We start from the raw sequence: 22,177 nt of genomic DNA, 5'->3' as shown, positions 1-22,177 counted from the left end.
ATTTTTCATGATAATCCTATTGTTTTCCTATAGACCCAGTAACCTCACTGTTTCACAAAGTGAATTATTGGAGCTATTTTCTTAGCGCTGTACAATGTCTGTTTCATTGCGAGCATGCCTCAGGTGGGCATCAACATGTTCTCCAACAAAACATGGCATTAATTTCACTGACCTAGGGGGACTTGCACAACAAGACACCTCTGTTTTCCAATCAAACATTGAGATGAAACATTTTGTTTTTAAAAATCATTTTACTTTTAATATACAGATGTGTCCTCTTATCTTTGCCGCAGACGCGCGCACGCATCTCTGCATACGATTTCCTGTGCACGTGTACACCAGGCCATGGTAGCTTTCAGGATGAGCGAGGGCACATCTGTAGAACTGTAATTTCCATAGGTATTGTAGTACGTATTTTGCAGAACTAATATTTTGTAATTAAATTCTTCTTTATTATACGTAATACCGTTTAAATTACTTTTCCAATTTATTTTCTTAATTGCTGGCATTCAGAAAATGACTATATCCCACATGCAGAAGGGGAAAAGACAGCTGAGGTTTTGGGTATGCAGTGGTTTATCACATGCAGACATTTTACCTTGATGCCAGTTCCCCCCGCTATCTATGGATACCTCTATGCACTGCTAAATATTAGTGTAAGTAAATTAATGTATAGCTAATATTAGTTGCTTTGCCACCATTCCAGATGCAGATGGGGAATACGTGCCTGAGGAAACAGAGGCGTCCCCTCCAGAAACTCTAGGTAACATTTTCTTAAACTGTTTTTTTTTTTTTTTTTATATACTTTATTTAGCACTTAGGGGGAGATATATCAAACCTTGGAGAGAGAGAAATTACTAACCAATCGGCTTCTAACTGTCATTTTACAGGATGTGTTTGGAAAAATGACAGGAGCTGATTGATTGGTACTTTATTTCTCTCCAATGCATGATACATTTCCCCCTTAGTGTGAAGGATAATCATGAATTGTATGAATGGGGTCATTTACAGATGCATTATTTATTACAGTGCATTATTGCTATGAACAGCTGTGCCAGGTTGATGCATAGGTAAATGCCCCAATTTCACCTTTTGATTTTTGCCTGCACGGATGCTTTCCACCACGTTTGGTGGATTTGTAATGCATTATAGGGATGTGCATGCTGAAACACAATTTGTTTTACTAAGTTTTCATGGGTTGTTCTTTAACACTAGTAAAACCCTTTTTCATAAGGAATGTCTTCCTGTAGCCAGTTTCTTGTGGCTCTGCTAGCTTGTATGCACTTTGTCGTCATTGTACCGTGTTCAGTTATGTTACAGTGCTATTTTTAGTTTCCCGTGTATGTTTGTTTTGTAGTTGGCTATTGCTTAGTCCTTGCAAAGTAATGGAACAATGACATTTGTAGGACTTCAGTGCAATATAACTACCAGGCCTGGTGATTGCTGTGTATTAACCCCCACTATTTATCTGTAGGGTTGCTCTGCACAATCACAGTGCCCCTAATAAGCAGAGCTAACAATCTATCCTAGTTGAAGGCAGCAAGTTTTTCAACATATTGAACTTCAGTAAAACGTGTCATTGTTTTGGAATCATCCCATTTAACTAATGTGTCAAGTTATGTTCATTAAATATTTCCATTTGCCAAAACATAACTCTTAACAGTTATATATTCTGTCATTGTTTTAGCATGACCGATCCATCCATTTCAATATGCCAATTTATTGTTTATTCCTCCATATTACCAATCTTACATAGTATATGGTGATATTCCCCATACATGGCAAATAACAATTGCCTCCTTCTTAGAGAGAACTTATGCTGCGTATCCACTACGCGATGTTACTGAGCAATTGCACGATTACGACATCAAAATCGCAGTAATCGTGCACAAATCTGGCACTATTATGTCGGAAACGACCAACGATGCGCGCTCCCGCTGGTCGTTTCCGACATCAATTATCTACTGAACATACTGGTCAATCTGCCGATAACAACAGACTGCCCATGTAGAGAGATGATTGATGTACCTACACTGAACGATCAATCGTTCAGTGTAGGAACTGCAGGGGGAAGGGGAACGACGGTACGATTATGATGTCGTAATTGTACTGTCGTGATGGTATCTGCTAGCGGATACGTGGCTTTAGTGATGCTGCTCTGTGAAATGGAAGTGATTGACTACTGCCCTATCTGTGCAGCCTACTCTCATGTGACCTTCACTCAAGAGATCAACTCTCATGTCTTTTACTTTTTCAATCTATACAATTTTAAATCCATGTTTATATCTCTATACTGTATGTTGATATCTGCAAAAGCAAATTAAATATGCTAAGTTGTATGTCCATGTATTGTTCTTCAAGAAACCCCATTCAGTGTACAGTAACCTTGTTTTCTCTGTTAGAAACAGAGGGCCTGATTCAGACCCGCTTGCGAGCGCTGAGCGCTCGCAAGCGGGTCGATGTTGCCCAAGAGCGCATGCGCACGACGGAGGCAGCTCCGTCGTGCGCATGCGCGAGACCCGAATAACGACGGCCAAGCCGTCGTTATAGGTCTCGCACCAAAGGGGGCGTGCTGTCGATGGTGATTGACAGCACACCCCCTTTGGTGGGCGTGCCGGGGGCGTGGCTGCCCAGACGGAGGCGTTCCCATGTTAAATAATGTCGGCCCTCACTCATTACCAATAACCTAACATCTGGTTCCACCATACAACATTTATCATCAGCACACTTTACCAATCCTATCTGAATACACTCGGTTTGATTAATAACGCTAATTATCATGCTGAGGATATTCAAAACAAATTAAATATCCCTGTGAATTGCTTTGCAACTTCTCATTTTGGCATAAAATACACCCCAAACATTAGCGCTATATACGTAGGAGGATTTATTTTTACTGCATGTAGAACTTGTCCCTCTTCCTAAATACTAAGATATTATTGGCTGCATTGCTGGTACATGTATCTCCTATAATAATTCAGTCTTTAGTATAAATCTTATTGCTGGGCAGGTGAGTGCCTAGGCAATCATGTCTGATTTATATATGCTGAAATTGCAGGAGTCTGGGCCAAGTTCCGGTTAGCTTTGTCAGAGTGTCGGGTTGGGATTTTCATCTTTGGGTTTTATTATTTCAGCTATCTGTAATGAGATCAGAGCCTTGCTAGTAACAGGATGTTCAGTAATTTTACTTTTTTATATTTCTCAGTCTTGATACATTCTCAATGTTTTTTTTCCCCTTTAGAAGCGGAGGCATTAATTTTTGATGACGATGACGAAAACATCAATGGTAAAGACCTACTACTTCAGTATAATGCCAGTGTTCAACAAAGCTGCACTCTTTAGTCATTGCAAATTTCTGAACTGACTCCATTATTTAACTTTTGGCACCTTAAGCACATCACCAATGAAAGCCATTAGAACTCCATTTAAAATCTTGGCGTTTAAATGGCTCACAGTAGTATTTACAAAGCCGTAACTGGAGATGTCAGTATAGAAGAAGTGCTGTGTTCATTGTTGAAACAGTAACCATGGAAGCAATGTATGGAAAGGTCAGTATAGGAATAGTGCTGTATATGGGGTGCCCATACAGTGGACCTGTGGAAGCAGAGCCCTCACTGCTTTCAACAGCGGCAGTGGTAAGACCGCAATTAAGGAGACTGTGACATTTCTCCTAAAACCATATGATTTGTAGCACTACTTGCTACTGTGGGCTGCTAATCTGGATGTCTCTAAGGACACTGAATATAAGGAAAGTGCAGTTTAAAATATAGCTGATGATATTTCTCTGGAGTGAAGGATGAGACTTTCTTTCAAAGGCTACTGAACTTAGGGTCTCATGCAGACCCGCTCGCAAACGGGTCGATGGTACCCAAATGCGCATGCGCACGACGGAGGCGTCCGGCTCTGAATCAGGCCCTTAATTGGCTGCTCCCAAAATTGGGCTTTTACTAGGCGGAGTTCATTTTTGATCAGCACATTTTTACTAGTCATTATTGAAGATATAAATACATTTCTAACTGTGTATCAGTATATATTGTGCAACATTATTTTTATTTATGTCTCTATGGATGTATTTTATATTAAATACTGTTTTATAGTTGATATCTTTTATGCGCTCCTTGTTATTGAAAGATAGCAGTTATTGTATCTGTGTCTAGAGTATAACAGATTAAAGGAGCATACACACGGTCAGATTTTTCTTCAGATCTGAACGATAACTATTTAAAAAATCGTTCATATCTGAAGGAAAATCTGACATGCCTGAACGATGTGCTCTCCCGATGGTCAGATAACGATATCTGACATCTGATGTCTTTGTAGTCAGACTTGGACTATTCCATTCATTTTAATGCAGTCAAAAATCGTTCAATCTTTCAAATCTTTGGTAAAATCGTTCATCTGACAGATCTGACAAATCTGACCGTGTGTATGCACCATTACTCTGTATGAACAGCAGAAAATTCAAAATTGAAATAAAAGTTGCATAACTTTTATATCTTTATTAATTATAATATATATTCGCCTGAATTTTATTGTTTGTTTTCATAAGTAACATGTTTATTGTAACTGTATCTTACTAGTGGTTAAATAATGCCGGATACACACTAGACGACACTGTAAACAAATTTGCCGATAACGACCATTTGGTACTATTGTCAGCAGGGGCCATGCTGCTGAATGTCATTTTGCCGATGCCAGCACCCCACCGGGTCCCGTCGCGAGCGAGGTCGGTACACACTAGACACAGTGTGTACACACTACACACATAGTCTAGTGTGTACCCGGCTTTAGTTTCATCCATTTGTTTTGTGTGTGAAGGAAAGTAAATAATATGTACTGTACCTGAATCTGAATCCCAGTATGTTCCTCTTCACTGCTGTGTGATTGTCATGGCTGACAGATGCCGACATAGGTGTTACTGCATAGTAACCATGATTACTGTCCACTGTGATGGCCCCACAGCAGCAAAGAGGACTCTGGGCCTGATTAACACCCGCTGTCGAGCACTGAGCGCTCGCAAGCGGGCCGATGTTGGCCCAGTGCGCATGCGCACGACTGAGCCGGTTCCGTCGTACGCATGCGCGAGACCCGGATAGCGACGGGCAAACCGTCGCCCCGCGTCTCATACCAAAGGGGGCGTGCTGTCGCTGTTGAGTGACAACACGCCCCCTTTGGTGGGTGGGCTGGGGCGTGGCTGGCCAGACGGAGGCGTTCCCATGGGGCCGGCCCCACTGACATTACAAGTGATGTCAGTGGGAGTGCATTTGGCTCTGTCTTGACCATCGCGACCATCTTCCTGGCCGCTCGCTATAGCTGTGGGTGGTCACCCACAGCTATGCGAGCGGCCAGGAGGCCGCTCTAAAAAAACAGAGGGGCGGCCCTGATTCAGAGCAAGCGCTCTGTCAGAGCGTCCGGCTCTGAATCAGGGCCTCTGACCACTGCAGGAAACAATAGCGAAGAGAGGGTATGTACATAATGTCTACTTAGCTGCTCCCTACACACCCCAATTTCTAAGGTGGTCCTAACCATCAGTGCTTGGTCTATAACATGTGAGGGCAGGCGTGTCCTTGCTCAGCTATACATTACAGTATAATATAAAGCTGCCCAGTTGTATTCTACATGTAGAATAAGGGCAGTATTTCCCCTGTATGCCCCCAAAATAGTCTTTAGCTGGATTTATTTCTAACTGTAAATAAGGCCCTAAATGTATGCAGAGACTGCTTCTAAATCTAGAGAAACTAGTGTAATTAGAGGCTTTTGTTTGTAAGAGTCAGGTACAGATGTGTCCTTGCTCATCTGGCCTCAATACGCCATGCAGCGCGGTATCCCCCCGCCAGGTCCCTTTGCAACTCTGCTAGCGGAGGTGACTTTTTTTGCTGACTGTGTGTCTGTCACAATGTTATGTAACTTGGAAGCATCAGGAGACTGTGCTGATTTTTGCTATGCAACACTTGTATATCTGTGACTGAGGCCCGTATTCAATTAGTATCGCGTACGCGATAAAGTTCCGCCTGCTGGAGTTTTCGCCTACATTGCGTATTTTAACAGCGTAAACTTATCGTGCGCGTACCCATGATTCGCTCTATTCAATTCCAAAAGACATGAAAACGGAGACACGCGAAGTCAGAAAAGTGGTGTCAGAATCAGGGAAATCAGCCTGAACCTCCCCAAAAAGATGTGGAAACATTGGGGAACAATGTAGTAGTGCCTGATTAGCCCTAATGAAACTGTTTGGGGTAAGCTCGCACAATTGCCTCTAATTAGCGTCTTTGCACAAGTGGTGAAGAATGGCATAAAGCTGTATTTTTAGAAGAAAATAAGTAGTCCGGGCAAATTTGGGGTACCTGAAAATTGGTGCATGCATATTTAAAAGTCGCTAAAGTGAAGTTTTAAAAAACCCACCTTAAGCAAACACCTGCAGTCAAAAAAAGCCTCACCCATACTTGCAGACCTCCCAAAAGTCTATTTCGCTACTTTTAAAGTTTGTACCCCCCACTTTGTACTTTTTGCCCCCCAATTTCAAAGTACTTTTTTTGTGTGTCCCTCACTTTTTTTTTTTTTCTAGGGATTTTTTTACGCAGTTGTCCTTTGGGGGTCTGTCCGAAGGGTTCTGAGTGGTTTCCCCACCTTTGCACCCCTAAATAAAAAAAATGCACTTCTTTTCTCCTGCTATTTCGCCTATTACATTGCATTGACTTTCCACGTACGTGAAAAGCGGATGGAATTGAATATGGAGATAAGTTTCCGCCTGGCGAAAAAAGTGGCAATTGGCGATACTTCTTTGCAGATCTCGGCTTTTCGCTACGAATTGAATACGGCCCTGAATCTGTAAACGGAACATGGGGCCTGATTCAGAGGCGCTCGTAAGCGGCCGCTCGTTCGTTCCGAGCGATGTTTGCCCAACTGCGCATGCGTACGGATCGTTATACGCATGCGCTAACCAGTCAGTGCGGCCGAAATTCATGTGCTCGCAAAATAGCGAATGCCTGCTAATTTGATTGACAGAAAGAGGCGTATGTGGGTGGTAACGGGAAGGTGCTTGAAAACGGGGAGTGGAAATCCGAACGCAGGCGTGCTTAAAGGTCAAAACAGGCGTTTTAACGGTGTGCATAATTAATACAGCAGCCTCATTGACCACGTCACTGGGTTACTTTATAGCCAGAACTGCTCGCAAAATTGTGGTAGCAAACACCAGCCCCAAGAATAGCGAGCAGTTCATACCCTGGTCGATGTACTCGATTAATCTAATAAATAGCGGACATGACGTAGGATGCGAGCGGCCAGGGGGCGTATTTTTTTCAAAAAACGAACGCAAGTTTTGTTCACTCGTTCAGACATAGAGGCGTGAACAGACCGCAAGCAGCGAACGGTTCATTTGAATAGCCACCCCTTGTTTTAGAACGAACGACCGCAAATAGCGAGTGGCTCTGAATGAGGGCCATGGTGTGGAAAAAAAAAGCTGCGGCCGCTGCATCATAGCACTTTGCGCGCTGTTCAGAGACTCGGTCGCACACAGATATACAACTATCACCTATACTCAAGTGTCAGTACAACACATTGCAACTTGGATGCATTTTTGCCCAAAAAGCCTCAAACAAGAGGCCTGGCACTAGAAGAGTCTCCCGGGACCAGGCACGCCGAGAGGGGCTGTTTGGGAAAGACGAGTGAGGATACATCTTTAAATGTTCATTCTGGGATTTAGTTTTGTACATTTTTTTAATATTACTTTATTTTTTCACCAGAATGCTTGCATCCGCCTGGGGAGCAGCAGATAAAAGAAGGTTGGTTGATTCTATAAGACACTCACACAATGCTCAATATTACCTGTTCTTAATGTGGCATTATGGTTGCACAGTTGTTAGCATGGTATCTGGGTTCAGATCCAGCCAGGAGTGCCATGTGTGTGGAGTCTGCATCAGAGGCATATTTATGCTTGGATTGGCCATGTGTAAGCGCCACCCCCAGCCCACAAGAGTCTATGCTATCACTTGTGCTGGCGCCATCTTTCCAAACCATCCCTTGGACCAGTGTACACTGGATACACTGCACCCATTATAGATATGCAAAGGTTCTGGATGTTTTTTCCTATGTTTGTGTAGCTTTTCCTTTGAATGCTCTGTGTTCCTTCCATAGTCCAAAACATATTGGTGACTTGCTAGAATTGTTCTAAGTGGCTGCGCTTGTCCCAAATTAGGGTTATGACAAGTACCCAGAACAAGTAATACTTGCTATAAGACTTTAGATGATCCAATTACTTCAATTGTATTGACATTTTGTGTATACATTTGTTTGTGGAGTGTTAATACCAGTGACCCATCTTGCAGTTTTGATGGTGAGTTAATTGGCAGTATTGTCCATCCTGGTTGGTGGTGTGCCTGAAGTGTGAATTTAAATTGTAGATTACACTGAGGAAGAGATTGGGCCCAATAAGTAAACATTCATTTGTCTATGTAATATATTGGCACTATATAAATACTTTTTACTAATAAATTAAATACAATGATATTTAGAACAAAAAAACCCCACTCATTAATGTGCACTAAAAAGAACATGATCGCTGTTGTATAAAAAAAAAAGAAGAAGCTGTTTTTGGGTTTGGAAATTGTCCACCAAAATAATATAGCTACTAAACACAATATGGAGCTCACAGCATAATTAATTCAAATATATTAGCATGTCATGTAATTTTTTTAACACACTCAGTATATTTATAGTAATTTGTATAACTAATGTGAAATATTTATTAAATGAGTTTATACAGCAAGTCGTATTGAAAAAAAAACATTATTTTTAGGGCTCAATCCAATTAAAAGCAAGTTTGCAAAAGCGAGTTTGTTTCATGAAAATTGCGAGAGCCAATTAGAAATGCAAAAGTGCGGTAGTCGTGGTGATGTTCATGCGACTTTTCTACAAACTGTTACCTGGGAGATACCTATCTGCCATCATTTACACCTATACATACCTGTCACACAGAATTTTTACCTCCCACGTACCTGTCCCACATCATTTAACCCATTATTGAGCTTTTTAGAGAAATTCACCTGAAAACTGACATGTCGTTATTGGCCGAATTATGCTATGTAAACCCCATCCAAGTGCATGATTAGAGGTTCTGCACTGTGTCCCGGCCTTTTTACCTTAAAATAAGGAATTTCCTACCTTTTTCACCTACTATGTGGGATGCGCACAAATAATCGTGAATATTCTCTGAAAAATTAATGTGAATTTAGAATTGGAAAATTAAATTTGCAGTGAGAGTTTTCATTGAACGGCTCGCAGGACCCAAAGCGCACCTAATTTGAGTGACTCCTAGATTTTTTACTTTTCATGCATAAAGGTGTCTGGCACTTGATATACACCACACTGACCTTATTAAACCTTTCCAAAAATAAAGAACCCTAATAATGCAAGTGGAGTAATTGTATACGTTGTTGTATCCATTGATTTTGAAATACCTAAAGTAACAAATTAGATATTTGTCAGTTTCTAGTTTTTATTTTTTTTCCAGCAGATGAGCAAATAGAAGTGGATCAGTATGAAGAAACTGGTAAGTATGAATTATTTATTTTTGTATTTGTGTATTTTGCATTGTTAATAAAGCTGGCGATACACTGTACGATAGACAACATACCAGCCGTCAGGGACAGGCTAGGTAGACAACTGCTTGGTAGATGGAGCAGCTCCATACACTACATGTGCATACTCTCCATGCACAGCCTGAAATTGGTTGAACACCGGTTGGGTGGGATGGACAGGGTGGTAAACCTAACTGCACGATCCAGACCATTTTTTACGATTATCATTCCGTACCATACACTGAAGGATTCTTATTCAAGCGAGTCGTTTGATCCAAAGCCAGCCATGCACTGCACACACAGTTTGGACCATGAGTTACAATTTCATGGTTATGGTTTGATGATAAAACTTTTGCATGAAGCCAGTTTACGTGAACAGTGGATATAAGCAACTGATTTGTTTTGTTCATACCATAACACACTAAAGTGAGGGATCTATTATAAGCGATTTCTATTTCATGGTTTATTGTAAGAGTTTCCTAATGTTGGGCTTTTGTCTACATCACAGGTTCTCAAACTCTGTCCTCAGGACCCCAAACAGTGCATGTTTTCCGGGTCTCCTCACAGAATCACAAGTTGAATAATTAGTTCCACCTGTGAATCTTTTAAAATGTGTCAGTGAGTAATGACTACACCTGTGTACCTGCTGGGTGACCTGCAAAACGTGACCTGTGTGGGGTCCTGAGGACCGAGTTTGAGAAGCACTGGTCTACATTATCTAAATGCATTAAATAACTTCTGAAAATGTACTCATTAAATGTGGGGAATAGTGTCATGTTTTGCTGTTGTATAAATCAGAGATATCCAAACCCCAGCTGAGCTATAAAAGTAAAACCATGAATAAATATACATAGCGGGGATGATACATAGATGAATACAAGTCTCTCTAATTACTCCTGCCAGGATCTTATTGTCCATATTCATCTCTGCGGCCGGACCGCCCCTATCCGTACACTTATTATTATTATATAGCTGCCATCATTATCTGTGCGCACTTTCACCAGACCTACACTAGGTGCAAAAGAGCCATCTGAAAATGGGTATTCTGCACAACTCCGTATAGCCTGCAATTTCCTTGGTCAAGCCTCAGAACCTATGTGAGAATGCCCTATTATAGCCCAGTTTATCCTTCTTCAATCACAAGTGGATATGCATTCAGTTGGCCTACAACACTTCATTGGCGGTAACATGCACTGAGAGAACACGTAAATGGACTAACATTCAACTCTGCTCCCCCCTTATCTTTACTAATAATTTAGTATTCTTATAAATGCCAAATTCCAACCTGCCTACATTTGATATTTAGTCCACTAATGAATTGGGTGACACAAGTATAGCAGAATATACAAAATCATATCTGAACATTTTGGTTGCAAATTTTCTGTCAGCATATACATACCGACCTTTTTATAGTGTATTAATGAACAAATGAACATGGTTATTGGAAATAATTAATAATCTCCCTATGTCTAATTACAGAAAATCCAGTTGAGGATGACAGGCCAAGTGAGAAGGCAGTAGGTATGTATGCCCATTTACTGCATCCCCTGCTACAAAATAACGCCCATTGTATTGTGCATTTACTGTAGCTTTAGTTGAATCGAATTTAGGGTAATTTACTAGCCACAAAATCCAACTTGTGCCCTTCAAGGATTGCGCCAATTGTATGGTCTTTGGAAACGTTCCCATAAAAGCAATTTCACCCTAGTTTTGGTGGATGCGCTGGAAAATGTGCTTTGTATGAAAACACAATAAAAGTCTAACCTATGTTGGCCCTCCTCTTATTATATACTGCTTGCTTTATACTTATTTGCAGATTAACTTTAATCAAGACATCGAGTCTCTGTTATATGTTTGCCTTTTGTGTGGTTTGGTATTTTGATTACATTAAAGTGTGTTTGATTCATAGTATAGAGATGATACTTGAGCTCTGGACCTAGGGGGTGGAGAATTCAAGGTCTTTTGTAGGGAAAGGGCTGTGCAGCAGCTGACAAATCAGGGAATAAATCTTTTGATCTCCTCTTATGTTTTTAGGATGGGAGTAACTAAATGAGATGTTTCATTCTGCACTTGAACACTAGATACCCTGGCCACGGAATAAGCATTTAGCAAGGAACGCCTTTAGTCCATAAAACATCTTCTATCAGTCAGTACAAAGTTCTGCATTGTCAGAAATTCCACGATCTTGTCCTGTAAATCTATGTGCTTCCCTGAAAAGTAGGCGCACAACGTGTGATTCATAAATTACCCTTTGTCACTGAAACATGGGTGCCAGCTCAGCCTTTACTCCCATATTGTATGTGCCAGCAGTACCATTTAGGTACGGTTGTTAACGTCCTCTTCATGCTTGTTCAGATCTGCTGCGTAGGGCCACTAACCCTGAAATACAAACCATTTCAGAGGTGAAAAAGAAATATAATTTACTGAATATTTTCATATTGTGTATGGACGTACAGATGTGTCCTCCTACACCTAACCTCAATACACCATACGGCGTGCGTCTAGCATCTCTTTGCCCAAAAATGCGTCTGTCACAATCTGATGTGACAAACGGCTTCAGGAGACTGCACTGATTACTTTTATATGCAACACTTGTATATCTGGGTGCGAATGAGTCTCTATATGAATGAAGCACAATGATACTTGGCATGGGAAAAAGTCGCTGCCGCTGCTTCGTAGCCATTCCTATACTAATTCAGACTCTGTGGCATACAGATGTGTATTGTCTTACTGTGCTTACAGCTAGGACCAGCAGGCACCCCGTAAACCATCTTTCTCAATCGGACTGTCTTAAGTTTTATCTTTTTGATTCACTACATACAATCACCCAGATAAGGGGCCCAGTACTCGTAGTACATCACAGGATGTATATAAGCATCACCTTGATGATAGTGGGGAGCATATGTGTAATTGGTGGTGATAAACGATGGCCCCTTACCTTCCTGATACGCAGGGGGAAGACGGGTAGCGAGGGAAAACATCTCGTCTTCACAGACATACATTTTATCTCACAAACTGATCTTTGTTTTTTTATTTCAGATCCAAACTCTGTACCATCTGGGGAACACACTGAAAAACATGCAGGTAAATAACATTTTGGAGTCCAAAGTGCATTGTGTGATTTGTAATTTTGCTACCAAAACAAAAGTGGAAGAGAACCAACCATTTATATAAAACATAATTGGCAGGGGAAATTTATTATACTTAAATTTACCACTTCATATGTGTGCAACCAAACACTACTGTGCTCGCATACCAGATTCCATTATTTGTTTTCCTTGTCCTTCAATAGCAGAATGAAATCCTAAACAAGACATGGCAGCTGTCTAAAGGAATGTAAAGGAGTTGGCAAAACATTCCAGGCATGAGTAACTAACCTTTTGTCAGTTGTTACATTGGAAAGCTTACATATTGTTTGGTGCGACTTATAGTACTTCTCCTGACTATCAGGAAATATTTTACAGCGCAGTGCTATTCACTTACAAGCCTATAGCTGCCACTTGGCCCAAGCAATATCATTGGTTAGGTAGAACTGCCACGTGGCGCTCTGTTTGATCACATGGGGTCTCCTAGGATTAGGAGGTAGATCACTGCACACAGACTGACAGCAGTCATCTGCCAACAGGTTCTCCAGACATGCCTGAGCATGTGCAAACACAAATGTACTTATTCATAACTACAGATGTGTCCTCATACACTATTGCCGTAGTCTTGGCATACAGCCATTTTTGGCGTGCCAGGTCCTGTGTGACTCAGCTTAGTCACAATGCGATGCGACAAGACTTCACTGATTTGATTTCGATATGCGACACTTTTGTACATCTGAGTGCAGCTCGGCCTGAATCTGTATACGAAATGCAACGATGCAGAGGCCGAGGCTTTTATTGCACACCTAGTTCCGTTGTACAGATTTAGACTCCGTCGCACACAGATATACAAGTGTCGCATATCAAATGAATTGGTGCAGTCTCGTGAAGCAGTTATGATGCATTACGTCTATAAGACACGCATCCGCGCGAAAAAGACACTACGCTAGACTGTGCCGCATAGCCTATTGAGACTAGGTGTTTGAGGACACAACTGTAAGCCACTGATTCCTGTACTCTGCAGGTTTACTCTTATTAATATATATATATATATATATATCTCCATGTCCTAAGTGATCACTGCATAGAAGGGGACCAGGCCAGGAGCATGTGCAGTGCAAGACAAACTGGTAGCTGTCTGGTATAACGCTGAGTGGATGCCTAACCCACCCGGTGACTACCTAAAACCACTGATCCCAATTAATTTAGTTTTTTGGCAGGATAGCATCAAGCTGGTATAACATTCTTGTTGCGTACCATCACACTAGGAAAACCACTGCCACCACTGAGTACTAGGACAAGAGACTGTGGCCCTTGAGTTGTCTCAAAGTTGGGCTTGCAACTTTTCCTACTTCTGCATCCAGCTTTCCTGTTTGCTGAGCTCCGGGCGTTTGAGAGGGGATGTAGTCAAGCTTCCCGACTGTGCAATCCCAACAGGGGTCTAATGATAGGCGTCAAAATCCAGACACCTATCATTATCCCTATGCCGGGAGCCTGTAGGGGGAGGGGGGGTGGTTAGGGTTAGGCACCCCCAGGGGAGATCATGGTTAGGCACCCTCTGGCAGGGTTAGATTTAGGCTGCGGGAATGGGGGGAGGGGGTTTAAGTTTAGGCACTAGGGTGGAGGTTTGGGTTGGGCACCCCTAAGGGAGGGTTGGGGGGGGGGATAGGGTTAGTGTTACCTTAATCCCCTGTCACGATCTTCACTGCTGCCGGTCATCCGGCGTCGGAATTTTATACGATCCCGTTTGAGGTGAGGTCCCCAGAGTTGCCACTTTTTATGAATTACTGGACACTTTGAGGCTGAGGCACCATCACTCTTGCCCCAGATTGTATACTGGAAAGTGGCAGTACCTAGAGAATTTTCCAAATGCATATCTACCCATGCAGCTTTGTGTGAATTTGATACTTACGTCTGTTTGCGCCTGGAAAGGAAAAAAGAGTTGAATTGACGCAGGCAGAGTACAAACGGAGACCAACATTAAGACGTCCGTCCAAGCCGTATTATTTGCAGGTGTTTGTAGGCAGGTGCAAATACGTGATGACTGTCGCCAGCACTGGTGAACCACTTGTGATTGGTTGATTGTGAATGCAGCCAATGATGCTGATTGGTAATTTCTTATTTTTTGCGTGCATGTGTTGAGATGGAAAGTTGTATTGAAGCTTAATAGTGAACACTTGTTTTACAAGCAAGACAGATTGGTTAAAACCCAGATAGGTGATGTAAGCCTAATGTAAACCTACCACACATGCTACACATTCCAACATGTATGCGTCATGAGATAGTTTAACTTCGGTTATTCCAGCAGCAGTTTTTTTTTTTTTTTTTTTTTTTATGAACACATTTTTAAGTTTGCAGTTTGGTTTCAGTTATGGCTAATTCAACTTCAGCCTCTTTGGGTGCAAAGGCGTGCATAAAGTACTCACTATGTATGCAAAAAAGTTTGATGTAAGATTCTCCATTAAGTGGACTTGTATGTTGTCATAATCTGAACATCCAGTAGATGGCGACTGTTTTATAATTTGCTTGTACTGAATAGCGAGAACATGGCATATTTCTTAGTTTGACAAATTATCTACCTGAACCGAAATGTTACAGATATGCCATTGGGTTATAGATAGAGCAGACTTTGTATGCATGATTCTTAAAAATATCTACATGGAAAGGTTCTCCAGCTATAATAATACTTGCTCATTCTCATCGATACAAATTGGGTTCCTAACTTTCTTTTTCTGTTAAGTGGTCCTTGCCAATTGCACCATGTTTAATGTCTACAAAGGATAGTAGCATCAGATTCGCATGTACAAGTTTTATTGTCTGATGCTGTGGATAAAAAATTAATCCAGCGCTGATCAAACCTAGTGAAGCATTCTGTAGTCAGGAGACTGAAACTAATCCACTTCTGTGTGTGGCTGGTGCATTAATACAGTGTTGCTATATGGCCCTAGTTACATGAATGAATCTGGTATCGCTTTGTGCTCCGATGCATAATGTGGCTGGCATCTGCCCCCAAGGCCAGAAAATTGACTTTTATTTGGTCCTGACTCCAAGGTTCCCGTATGTATTTACATTGGCAACAGATTAGTACTGTGGTTCCTTGTTTTACAAACCGCTAAGAACAGATGACAGTTCATGTTGGACCCTTGGAGAAAGCAACAGATTCACTCTTTATGTAGGTACATAAGGTGTCAAACACTTGGTAAGAACAAGTAACCTAAAGTACCAGATGGCAGCATTCCTTGAAAAATCCATTAATTAATTTTGAAAAATATAAATAAAATAGAATAAATCCAGCTGTGTGACTGTATTGTTGTATTTTGTTATTTGGTATGTATCTATCAGTATGTACCTCTATAGTGTAGATAAACAGAGTACATTTAAAGTATTAGGACTAAACATAAATCTCTCATATGTATACACATACATACATACATATACATATATCATATATTAAATTCCTTGTCTAGGCATTAATTATTTAATATTAGCAAATATTTTGACCTCCTTATACTTTAGAATGCTGCTTTGCAATTTATTTCATGTGAACTGTTCCATGGACTACTGATTTCAATGTAGTTATGAAGCAGATGCTAATGTTTAGGGTTTTTAATTTTTTTTTTAAATCTCTTATTTTTTAAATGCATTAATAGGGGAGTGGGGTAGTGGTCATCATTGTCAGTTATTTTAAACATGTCTTAAAATATGTGAAGTCATGTTCAGTTACTTTTACCTGAGAGCAACAAGAATTTCGGGAGAACTTGATGTTGCATTAACAAGGGCACCTAATGCTGAAAGTGCACTTATAGCCCACGTACACATTGGGGACTGTCATATTCATGTTTCCAGGTGGGTGGTCTCGCCCTGTAATGTGCTGCAGATGGGCTCTGCAGGTCCGTCGAGTGATTGCAGGCTGGAAGCAGTGTCTGTACAACAGTCTGTTAGGGCTTTAATGAGTCACAAAATAATCAGAAATAATAGAACTAAAGGGAATGGAGGCTTAAGACCAAATCACTGTTTTTCTTAAAGTGATCAGCCACGAAGTGTGGTAACAGTAACGTGTGCCTACAGGAGAGAGGGTGTCACATAAATGGATCGGAGACTCGTGATCAGCTGACATTCCCCTTATGTGTCGTCCTCTTTGGGAAAGTATGTCCTGATGCTACTAAAACTCGAGTGTAGTAAATAATGACTGAATGACACAATTTGCTTTGTATTGGTGTAGTAAAATATTTTATTCCTATGCATTTGGTTGGTCCTTAATTTAGATCTCCTTATTTTTACAGATACTTAAGAAGTTCATAAAGACTGCCCCTTCATCAAGAGGACCAGCCATAACCAAATACTTCTCAAGGGAGCAGAGGGTTTAATAGAACCCATGAAGTAAATTGCAAAGCAGTTCCTGAGTCTCTGGGAGAGAACACTATCATTAGACTTTGCTCCTAGTTTTTTTAGGGTACACTTTGTTTTTAGGTTAAATAGATTTTTGATTTTATTTTATCTTTTAGGAAATTCTAAATTTGCTTTCATTCCAATCTAGCCGACTAGCCATCTGTGTGGGTTTCTGTGTTATGTTTTGCCTGTATTTGTTGTTTTTAGGTTTGCTTTTGTTTGTACTTCTAATTTTTACCGAATGGTTGTTAATAATCTATTTATGGACATAGCAGCAGTTGGTCTGGTGTTTTTTGGATGTTAATATATAACTTATGTTGTGGGTACATCCCTAAACCTCTTGTGTACGTGCTTCTATGAGCTTGTGTAATTTAGAATGGCTAAATGAACACAATTTTAGAACTTTAGCAAGAAAAAAACTTTAATTTTTTTTACCTACATGGGGAAATGGTTTAGTGCAATGTTTTTTGTTGTGTTTTTTTTTTGTTTTGTTTTTTAGCAGCACATAATACAAAGGCAACAAACGAACCATTGTTTGCACAATGAACTCTAGGCTAATACACTACAACATAGACAATAAATGTGTGACCTACAGGGCACATACAGATGTTTTTAATATTTCTTTTGTAATATACAAGGGTGCATGAAACTAAAATCAGTTGAGATTTGATTCAAAGATGCCAATGTACTATGCACAGACAATCGCTGCTTCGGATATCATTTTTTTTGTTAGGCTATAGCAACGGAACTCTATGCAGAGTCCAGATAAATAGTATTTTTCTACTGATCTCCTCCTTTATCAGGCTGCACAGTACTCAGGGCGGTAGGACACGTATATAGAGTGTTCTGACATTGAGCTATTATTGACAGCACAGTGTATGGTTAGAAGTGCGTTGTATGCTCTGCAAATGTGAAAACTGTTCTTCGGTCAGTGCTCTGTAATCGGGCCGTGAATAGTTGGGCATTGGCCTGCCATTCATTGTGTACTTTTCATTTCCACAGCATAAGCTATAGAGTTGTGTACCTCTCGTGTTCTGTGATCTGTAAACATGGCTCCATAATGCCTCCCCGGGAGTGGTGGGAGCATATAGATGTTCTGGATTGCAATGTGGTATTTGTAGAAACGAAGACTTGAAGAAAATAAACTTTGTATTGCAGGGAGCAAGAGAATTTAGCTTATTGTCATTTAATTTTGTATTTTAAAAGAAAGTTAGTTTCCATGTACCATTATTTTATATTTTTCCAGCCCTCTTAAAGTACCACCAGGTTATGCTCAAAGGATCTTCCTACTGTAACATTAAAGTGTCTGCCACCTACAGACAGTGATGCAGGCATTTTGTGGTACAAACTTCTGTTTGTGAGTGGAGCTTATCAGTTTAGGCCTAGTGACCTCAATGAGACAAAAAGTGCCTCATGCCTCAGTGAGATCACTAGCTCCTACTGCCTTCTCATAAGCATTGGGTCTGCTGACCAAGTAGGTGCTCCCATTGTGCTCAGTGAACTTGTCAGTCTTGGCAAAAGTGACGTTCTTGTTCGATGCCTATGATAATTAATAAAAAGACATTTAGGGGGTGATGTACCACTAGCCTTGTGCTAACCTTAAAACAAATAGCGCCATTATGTACATAGTTATTTTTAGTGCTCTGCTTAATAGTTTGCACCACATTCTTTATCATTCATTTATCATCTAAATCAATCAGATATATTAACAGTATATATAACATTATCACTGTTTGTTGCCCAAAAGGACCAAAGCGGTCTAACTAACTGAGCCAGTAAGTAGTCTCTTAACCGTTATCCTCGAAACTTGGCCTCTGGAATAATACAGTACTCGTAGAGAGGGACAAGGGTCCCCTCCCATGTGTAATATTTTATTAGGATTTTTTTTTTAACCAGGGCAGAGAGGATGAGCAATAATCTTCCAAAGATGTGATTTTTATTTTTATTATTATTTACAATAAGAGAACAACACATTCTATTTTGTGATTACTAATAATGTGTTTTTACCAGAGCCATATTTTTTTGGGAGGGAACTAAGGGATAAACCGGATGAACAATTTGTAGTTTGCGTATTTTTGTCATCTTCAGAAAGGGGGTTTACATTCTTGCCTAATAAATGCATTGTATAGCTTATCCTTTTAAATCAAGGGGAAAAAAAAATAGTAATTTTTTTTTGTATATGACAAACTAACAGAGATAAGGATGCATCATGCTGTGAGTCGATATTATTTGGAGATGTTATTTCATACTGAATTTGTAAAAGCTTGGTGTTTTATGAAAGTGTGCCAACCTTGATAAGGTTAATAGGATTTTCAAGATAATGTACAGTAATCCTCTCGTATTTTTGTCTGAAATAAAATACAGAAGAGTAAACCAGCTTTCTGTGTCATTATTATCATAAGTAAATATTTGTACTCATTACAAACAATGCTTACCTTTTGAAAATATCTTTAGAGCATCAAATAATGTATATTTATGTATTTAGAAGGCAAAGTAGCCATATTTTTGCTTGGCATATCCAGTATAAGGGTTCTGCTCACTGAGGGGATGTATTAATCCAGTATTATACAGATGATGTCCATCACACTGTTTATTCAACAGCCAGCATTAGGGGGGGGGGGTTATCACGGTCTGCCTCAAGTCAGTTGCTTTGCTCTATGCCTTGTGCTTATTTGTAATTCTGCAGTAATCGCTCACACATTAAGGTGTTGGAATAATTGTATCACACTCCAGACACATTTCCTAACATTGTAAAAGAACAGTCATATAGCGCTCACCTTGTTGTGTATACCTTTAATATGTTGGATCTATATCTTATAGACAGACTCGCTTATAAGTATATGATAATAAAAAACAGCTCACGCTCACCAAATGAAATCTGTGTGTTTAAGTGATAATTGTAACCTTAATTAAATATTGACTGATAATTTAGTAAATGTATAAATTAATTTTTAGTTTAGTTCATATGGATATATTAGGACAGAACAACATGAATAACATAAGGAGGGGTGGTGATAGGAAGAAGGGGGAGGGGGAAAGAAGGATGAGTAAAAACCAAAAGTATAAAAAAGTAAAAAATATGAAGAAAAAGGAAAATGGGGAAGGGCATTAAAAAAAAATAATCCTTCTACCACAATTCACTAGAACTTGTGATCTGGAGTTGGGTAGGGAAGTGAGGGAGGCCTACTGGGCTAAAATATTTAATTTGGCACATGCTTCTCGCCTAGTGTTGGTGTTCGAGAGACCCAGTACGAGTTAATATACCGTTGGTATAGGTGCCCAGATCCTCTCTCCTAGATGGGGATTGGTGTGCCCAACATTTGCTGGCGGTGCTCCAACGCCCCTGGCAACCTGTTTCACATATGGTGGCGATGCACCCGTCTCCACCCATTTTGATCAGAGGTTCTTAAACTTTCCGCTGGTTTGGTTATTGAACCCGTCCCCCGCTCCTACCTTGAGATATAAAAAATTCCAGTTATGTTCCCTAAACCATGCTGCTAAGTCAGTCATCCCAGTAAGGTAGCGCTCCTCCTCTCCTCCAACGGTTAGGGACTGGTTTACTAAAATCGACTCCTACATGGACATGGAAGATATTTTTATCTTCTGTGGAAGGGAACTATGCAGTTTTCAGGGATACTTGGTTCCGCTGGATGGATTTCAAGGACTCAGGGACCTATAGGGATATTATCGCATCTCGCCCCTCCTAATACCTCCTTATGGTCTGTAGATCCTTCTGGATCCTCGGCCCCCTGGTTTCGGCACTGATCTGGCTCTTTTGTACTTGGCGGTTCTTTGTTTTCCGTGGGATTCGGAGCTGCCCCCTTTCTCCTTTTTTCTTTATTGACCCTCCCACCCCTCCCCTTTTTTTTTTTTTTTCTCTTCTGCACTTCTTTTTTTTTTCTTTAACTTAGCAAGTTTTTTTTCTTTCCCTTCCTAGCTTTATTAGTATTAGGGTTTTTTATTTTTTTTTGCTATGGTTTTGTTTTGATTTATTTTGGGACTGTTTTGTATGATTTTTTTTTTTATATATATATATCTAGATATCTCTATTTGCTATGTGTCTGTAGTCTGTAATATATACAGCCAAAATTGTTATTGTTAATTTGTTTATTATAAAGTAATAAAATCTATTTGCACTAAAAAGTATAATCCATGAGAGAATATATAAATACCAGTCCAATGTTGATAAAAACTGAAAAAATGAAGAAACAACTTGTCATAGAGTAGCCAGGATAATAGAGTATATAGGTACAATGTATCAAATTAAGTTAATGTATTCAAACATTTGAAAGATACTATCCATAAGGGTTCGTGTCCAGGTGTGCACTTATAGTGCAGTTGGTGGTCTATGATGACAGAACTGAGGTTTGTAAATGTCAAGTGCTCAGACCCTTAAGAGAACCGGACCCGCATGCTGTTTTGCGAGTAGACTGTCGTCCCGGCGTACGGGATAAAGTGCGGAAATGCACAGGCAGTGGGTCCGCCGCTGTCACTGAGCAAGCCGTCATGTCCGTAGCGCCGACAGCATTCTCCGGTGTAGCACACGGCCATGGCGTACCTTCACTACATACGCCATCAGAATCCCCCATAGCCACAACCGCAGGGATCGCGCTACACACTGCCAGTCACCGCAGTTTGATCAAGCGCTAGCCTGGTTACTTACCTTCACCACTCCACAGTCTCTGGGAGAGACTGCCAGCCACTGCAGGGCTGACGGTCTACTCGCAACAACAGCACGCGGGTCCAGTTCTCCTTAGGGTCTGAGCACTTGACATTTACAGACATCAGTTCTGTCATCATAGACCACCAACTGCACTATAAGTTTACACCTGGACAGGAACCCTCATGGATAGTAACTTTGAAATGTTTGAATACATTAACTTTATATGATACATTGTTCCTATATCATCCAACATCCTGGCTACTCTATGACAAGTTGTTTCTTCATTTACATATCATCATCTCATGGATTATATTTCTTAATCCCCATCCCACTTTACTCTTTATATTTCTTACTTTTTTATACTTTTGGTTTTTATCTCCCCCCCCCCTCCCTTCTTCCTATCACCACCCCTCTTTGTTATTCATGTTGGTCTGTCTGTCCTAATATATCCATATGAGCTAAAA

At 40.5% G+C, this 22,177-nt stretch overlaps 1 protein-coding gene across 1 annotated transcript in view; it reads left to right on the top strand.

The window, feature by feature from the left end:
* ASPH (aspartate beta-hydroxylase) overlaps nt 1–22,177 on the top strand; it is a 182,887-nt gene that overhangs the window by 84,850 nt on the left and 75,860 nt on the right. The window contains exons 11-16 of the mRNA XM_088469317.1: nt 707–763; nt 3,242–3,286; nt 7,743–7,781; nt 9,512–9,547; nt 11,055–11,096; nt 12,615–12,659. Coding sequence (XP_088325443.1) covers nt 707–763; nt 3,242–3,286; nt 7,743–7,781; nt 9,512–9,547; nt 11,055–11,096; nt 12,615–12,659 — 264 coding nt within the window. The remainder of the gene's footprint in view (nt 1–706; nt 764–3,241; nt 3,287–7,742; nt 7,782–9,511; nt 9,548–11,054; nt 11,097–12,614; nt 12,660–22,177) is intronic.

The sequence above is a fragment of the Taudactylus pleione genome, unplaced genomic scaffold (assembly GCF_031769625.1).
Source record: "Taudactylus pleione unplaced genomic scaffold, aTauple2 ptg000090l, whole genome shotgun sequence".
NCBI lineage: Eukaryota > Metazoa > Chordata > Amphibia > Anura > Myobatrachidae > Taudactylus > Taudactylus pleione.
The sequence above is the reverse complement of the archived record's forward strand: the minus strand, read 5'-3'. Positions and strand labels throughout refer to the sequence as shown.